Source organism: Priapulus caudatus, unplaced genomic scaffold (assembly GCF_000485595.1).
Source record: "Priapulus caudatus unplaced genomic scaffold, Priapulus_caudatus-5.0.1 Scaffold1134, whole genome shotgun sequence".
Classification (NCBI taxonomy): domain Eukaryota; kingdom Metazoa; phylum Priapulida; class Priapulimorpha; order Priapulimorphida; family Priapulidae; genus Priapulus; species Priapulus caudatus.
Window position 1 is genome coordinate 88,008 of NW_014578195.1, and position 6,810 is coordinate 94,817.

General features: G+C 42.7%; 1 protein-coding gene across 1 annotated transcript in view; it reads left to right on the plus strand.

The window, feature by feature from the left end:
• Positions 1-6,810, plus strand: part of LOC106815510 (cytoplasmic dynein 2 heavy chain 1-like) — a 52,164-nt gene that overhangs the window by 33,963 nt on the left and 11,391 nt on the right. Inside the window, exons 26-31 of the mRNA XM_014819973.1 lie at positions 191-284; positions 925-1,155; positions 1,985-2,151; positions 4,977-5,116; positions 5,653-5,771; positions 6,458-6,676. Coding sequence (XP_014675459.1) covers positions 191-284; positions 925-1,155; positions 1,985-2,151; positions 4,977-5,116; positions 5,653-5,771; positions 6,458-6,676 — 970 coding nt within the window. The remainder of the gene's footprint in view (positions 1-190; positions 285-924; positions 1,156-1,984; positions 2,152-4,976; positions 5,117-5,652; positions 5,772-6,457; positions 6,677-6,810) is intronic.

The window sequence follows — 6,810 nt, forward strand, 5'->3', positions numbered from 1 at the left end:
GAGGTGAGGTGAGGTGAGGTGTGGTGTGGTGTGGTGCATGCGTGCATGCGTGCGTAGGCGTTCACGTGCATGTGCGTGTGTGTGTACGTGCATGTGTACGCACGTGCGTGCATGCGTGCGTGCGTGCGAGAGTGCGTGCGTGCGTGTTATGACTGCATTGTAACGCGCGTACGTTGTTTATGTTGCACAGGGTCCTGGCGGAACGTGCTGGCTTGAGGAAGACGCTCAACCTGATGCTCGACCAGCTGCAGAGATGCCAGAAGTCTCTTAACGAGTTGTTAGAGGTATGCGCTAAGCACGCAAGCACAGCACAGTCATTGTAGATACACCCCTGAAGATCATGGAAGGAATGATTATAGAATTCTAGTCGCATTCTATGTCATGTCAACAAGCACACGTGCAGGGACATGTAACTACTGGGATAAGCATTGACTTCAACAGATACGAAGGGCTAGTACTATTCCAGATGACCTACTAGTGTTTGGCAGGGATACATGCTGCGTTCAGCACCCTGGCTTTCCATCGAAGGATCAGTAGTCTACAAATGTTACAAACTACTAACAAATGTACAAATACAAATATTTACGCAGGCAGTATATTTTTAATCGTGATAGTTATGTAGTAGCATGATCACACCTATGCATTGTATAGACATGGTCATGGCAACACTAATAGTAATAGTGATATTTATAATCATAATAATAATAATAATATCAATATTTATAACAACAACAACAACAACAACAACAACAACAGCAATAATAATAATAATAATTGTATTAATAATAACTGTGCACTCGTGTGTCTAGCACATCCATCTAGCTGTCTAATTAACGAGTCGGTAGATAACGACGTATGATGCGTCGTGCACACCGAGGGCCGACAGACCTAACATGGCCGCCGTCCATTCTCTCCCGCCGACAGCAAAAGCGCTCCAAGTTTCCTCGCTTCTACTTCATCGGTGACGACGACCTGCTGGTCATCCTGGGACAGTCGACGAAGCCGGACGTCATCCAGGCTCACCTGAAGAAGCTGTTCGCGGGCATCCACAACGTCGCGTTCGACTCGGACGGACGCAGCATCGTCGCGATGATGTCACTCGAGGGAGAGGTCGTGCCGCTGCGGCGCAGCGTCAAGGTCACCGCCGAGGTCGAGGTGAGCGAAGGTCAAGGTCTTGCGGACATCGGTGGGGAAGGGTCGTTGGGGTCGTCCAACTCTCGCGCCGACGTGCAGAATCTAATGTTGATTTTAAGGTCGGATGCAGAATCAGGGGGGGAAGGTGTGCGTCGAGATTTATTTACATTTCTGAAAGTGTGCGCGGTACAACGTGGAGCGTCGTGGAGAGAAATAGTTTAAAATAGACATTTTCATCATATTTATGAATTTATCTATGTGTTTTCGCACATGTGCGTGTGTGTACATGTGTGCATCAGTATCTTTTTACGATGTAATCACTTATGAATACGATGACGAATTCATATAAATATGTGAACATCTATTGGCGAAAATAATTATAAGCATATTAGTATATTATAATATAAAATTTTATATAAAATTATATCATTATAAATCTAATTATAAAATAATTTTTTTTATAAAATTATTAATTTACATTAAATTATAATGTATTTATAAAAGTTTAGTAAATTATAAGTAATTATTAGTAAAAGATATAACGTATAACCTACGTGTTGCCCACCGAAGTCGCTTCCCCTGTCCTCCCATGTGTTCGCTGGCATCTCGCTTCGATGGCATACCGCATGTGATTTCACGATGTAATCGCATAAGAATTTGATGACGAATGAGTAAAATAAAACATCTGAAAATAAACGTCAATTGGCGAAAATAAGTAACAGATGCAACATACCTATTATTACTATACCAATCTACGGGTCGTGTTAGAAATACCGAAGTTACTTCCCGCTACGCATTTGCGGGTATCTCTCACTGTGATGACTAACGACATGCGTTGGTTCTGTGACAGGTGTGGCTGGCTGAGCTCGCGCGTGAGATGAAGAACACGCTGCGTGAGCTGCTGAGGGAGTGTCTACGCAGCGCGCGCGGCCAGCTCGACCCGACTCGCTTCCCGTCGCAGATACTCTGTCTCGCTGACCAGGTCCAGTTCACGTCGCAGTGTGAGCAGGCCATCAAGTGAGTGCCGCGTCTGTCTGCAGCGATTCTCGTCTGTCTGCAGCGATTCTCGTCTGTCTGCAGCGATTCTCGTCTGTCTGCAGCGATTCTCGTCTGTCTGCAGCGATTCTCGTCTGTCTGCAGCGATTCTCGTCTGCTTCTTGCGGTGGTGATCCACGCAAATGCGTTTCCGTGGTCCTACATTCATGATGCATGTGTCCACGCATTCACCCGGCAGCTTCTGCCATCTTCTAGTGAGGTTTGCTGCACGCGATCGTGATGTCATCACTTCTCGCGTCAGCCCTGCTGCTGCTGTCTGCTAAACACGATCATGACATCATCACTTCTCGCGGCAGCCCTGCTGCCGATGTCTGCTAAATCACGACATGACATCATCATTCTCGTCAGGCAGCCCTGCTCACTGATAGTTGTCTGCTAACACGAATATTGACATTCATCACTTCTTCGTGGGAGCTCCTGCTGCTGGATCGTCTGCTAAACACGATCATGACATCCTCACTTCTCGCGGCAGCCCTGCCTACTGATGTTGCTCTAAATCACGATCATGACATCAATCACTTCTCCGCGGCAGCCCTGCTGCGATGTCGTGCTAAAACACTATCATGGACATCATCACTCTCTGCGGCCAGCCCTGCGCTGATGTCTGCTAAACAGCGATCATGACATCATCACTTCTCGCGGCAGCCGCTCCTGCTGTTTGTCTGCTAAATCACGATATCATGACATCGCATCACTTCTCCGCGGCAGCCCTGCTGCTGAGTCAGCTAAACCACGACTAATGACATCATCACTTCTCAGGCGGCAGCCCTGCTGCTGATTGTTCTGCTAGAACACGACTCATGGACCATCGATCACTTCTCGCGGTGCAGCCCTGCTGCTTTTTATGTCTGCTAAACACGATCATCGACACATTCACTTCTCGCGGCAGCCCCTGCGCTGAGGTCTGCTAAAACTCGATCCATGACATCATCACTTCTCAGCGGGCACGCCCTGCTAACTGATGTTGCAAATCACATCGTGAGCATCATCCACTCTCTAGGTCGAACAATCGCGGCGTGCTGTACATCAGGAGTGAAGTCGTCAGCTGGAGTCGTACACGTCTGGTGGAGAGGTCGTGGTGACACCGAGCAGTCGCGTGCGTCGCACTCGACGCTGAAGGTTCGTTAATCATTAATTATACTTTATTCACTGTTGTCGCGAATCTCTGTAATTTAGGTTCTACTAATTATAATTATTACAGCTAGAATAGTCTCAATCTATTGTATTTAGGTACTACTATCATAATGTTATAGATTATTGACAGTCAGATTAGTCTCAATCTTATTGTATTTAGGTTACTATCATAATAATAATTATTCCAGATAAGATATGTCTCTACATCTATTGTATTTAGGTTACTATCATAATTAAATTATTCCAGAGATAGTCTCAATCCTATTGTATTTAGGTTACTATTATAGCATGATAAGTATTCAGTAGATAAAGTCTCAACCTATTGTTATTTAGGTTACTATCATAATATCAGTTATTCAGTAGATACGTCTCAAAACTATTTATTTAGATGACTATTAACATAACTTTTAATTATTCAGTAGATAGTCCTCAAACCTATGTTATTTTTATAACCGTAAGTAAAAGAAACAGTTATCGTATGTATATACCGATATAGAAGACTGTTTCCTTTCATACTCGTGTTGGTTATTTCGTAATCTACTGGAGGTGGCTGATTCTGGACAACTGAATTTGTGCTTTTCGCACCAGCCATCACTTTTCTATTTATTTAGTATTCATTTGTTTTAATTTACTTAGACTAGTCTATCAACTTGCTTAACTAAAATGTTCGCAGAGTTCGCAAAATGTAACTTCATAAGTGTAATTAAAGGTTTGTTCTTTATTTTAAAAGTTTAATTAATAATTAATATTTAATTTAATTGAACCCAGGGCGCGGCAGAAAAGGGGCTCTCATCCTCTGACACGATACGCATGCGATCGAGCGTCATTGAGTACCTCGTCGAGACGCCGTGAAGAGAGCGTACGACGACTGAGTGGGCAGAAGCAATTGCGGTAATCATGCATGATTAATGCTCAATTATGTAAATTAATTCTAATTATGCGAATTAATTACTATTTATGCTAATTAATTACTAATTGTGCTAGGTTACACGTGGCTTAGTCGAAGGTGTCACACTGACACCTAGAACTGAGGCATGTTCTACAGCAGGGCTTCCGCTGGCTTTCACCACCTTCGTGAAATGCGATAAATAAATAACAGTGGCGAATTTCCTACATTAAATAATTTATTACGAAATCATTGCTCCAAAACGCACAATCCGATAAAAATATAGCTAAATATGATCTCACTTCATAGCAGATATATTACTGATTTAACCAACTTGAAAAACACTAAGAATTTATGCTGTTATAGTATAGAGAATTGGAATTAAACACGCCGTAACACCATGGAATATTTTATTATAGCGACAATGATTTTGCAAATGGCGCCTTAGTTTACCAACAAGTTACAAGCGCGCCCATTCTGCACCTAACTCAAACAAAAGGGCATCTGATTCTGTGTAGTTTACTCTTGTTTCTATTTTGAATTTGGTCGAAGTTCTACGACATTCTAGCATGGTAACACAGAATTACACATACAAACGAGTGAGCTTGATCAACATAGCAGCGGTGTCTAGGGGTATTAATGTGAATCATCTCGCTGAGATGGAAAGGTAAGTTTTGATGCCGTAGATACATCATAGGGTCGATACCCAAGCTAGAAACATTACTTATTTTAATCGTCTCACCCACACACATCTGTGGGTTTCCAGGTATTACACGAAAGCTGATGGTGTGGTTTTGATCAGGATGGTCGACGGAGAGTTTGAATATACTTACGAGTACCAAGGCAATGCTCCAAAGTTGGTACACACGCCATTAACGGAGAAGTGCTACCTCACTCTCACACACGGTAAGTCCGACCGATTCCGAATAAAGTTGTTACCCTTTGTGCTTAACGTTTGCAATTTTAGTGATTCTGCACATTTTCCAGCATCTATCACATAAAATTCAGCAAGAAAACTGACTAGGGAATGGGATGATGATTGCCACCAGGGGGAGTACTGTACACGCTGTATATTTCGCCGTGGTTTAATTTTAGTGAATTTCGCGAATGCGTCCCAGACCGCGAAAATAACAACACGTGAAAATAACAACACGCTGTTCTTCACTGATTCAGGAATTCACCGACCCGCGAAATTAACCACTCGTGAAATTGTCAGTCAAGTCTGAATTCGCGAAAATATCTGTACGCGAAAAATATGGCGTATCCAGTAGTTTGTCAATGTCAGTGCGTGTGCAAACCTAGTACAATTATTAGTGTGCAATTATAGTGTGCAATTATAGTACCTATAATCTTCAGAATGTATGCAATTTAATGCAGTCATAAGATGATGGAGCGCAAGTTAAATTCCGTAGCGGGTGATGATCCATGTTGTTTGATTGCAGCGATGCACATGGGGTTGGGAGGCAACCCCTATGGTCCTGCTGGCACTGGGAAAACTGAATCCGTTAAAGCGCTTGGTGGATTGTTTGGTAGACAAGTTCTCGTGTTCAACTGCGACGAGGTAAGACATACGCAATTAATATCGGTAATCAATCTAGAATCGCTCTGCAACTTTTCCTTTCCTGATCAATTCAATATCGGCAGTCGTCGATTGGTTAGTGTGATCACTACATGCTTTGCCCCTCTGTTTTACTTCGATCATGATGTGACCTCTCATGCGTTCTCAGTCACCTTCTCAGGACACATCTATAGAATACTGAGCAGGGTGAAGTGAGGCGGTCATGACCCTTGTATCACCTTCTGTAATCTAGTAGTAGTATGCTGTAGTGTGACACATGATTTATGTGTGGTTAGTATTGGTTGGTACATGATTGCATGCCATCTACATTGTGATCAGTGGATACTAACTACTAAACTAGAGGTGTAGTAGTCTAGTATTGCTCCTCATCCACACAGATATTGGTTGGTACGTGATTTCAGGGTATTGACGTGCGATCGATGGGTGATAAATACTAAGCTAGAAAAAATACTAAAAAAACGAAAAAAAGTACTAAACTAGATGTGTAGTATAGTCTAGTATTGCTCCTCATCCACGCAGATATTGGTTTGTACGTGATTTCAGGGTATCGACGTGCGTTTGATGGGTGATAAATACTAAACTAGGAAAAAAACGAAAAAAAGTACTAAACTAGATGTTTAGTAGTCTAGTATTGCTCCTCATCCACGTATGTTTGTACGTGATTTCAGGGTATCGACGTGCGATCGATGGGCCGCATCTTTGTCGGTCTCGTTAAGTGCGGCGCGTGGGGCTGCTTTGATGAGTTTAACCGTCTCGAGGAGCACACACTGTCTGCGATCTCCATGCAGATTCAGGTGATACAGGCGGCAGTGAAGAGCCGGCAGCCGAAGATCACACTGCTTGAGTCAGAGGTGAGCGTAGAACGCGATGGTAGCACGAGTTTTATTGGATAGAGATGGTCATGGCAATACTAATTGTAATAGTGATATTTATAATAATCATAATAATAATAATAATATCAATATTTATAACAATAACAACAACAACAACAGCAATAATAATAATAATAATAATAATAATA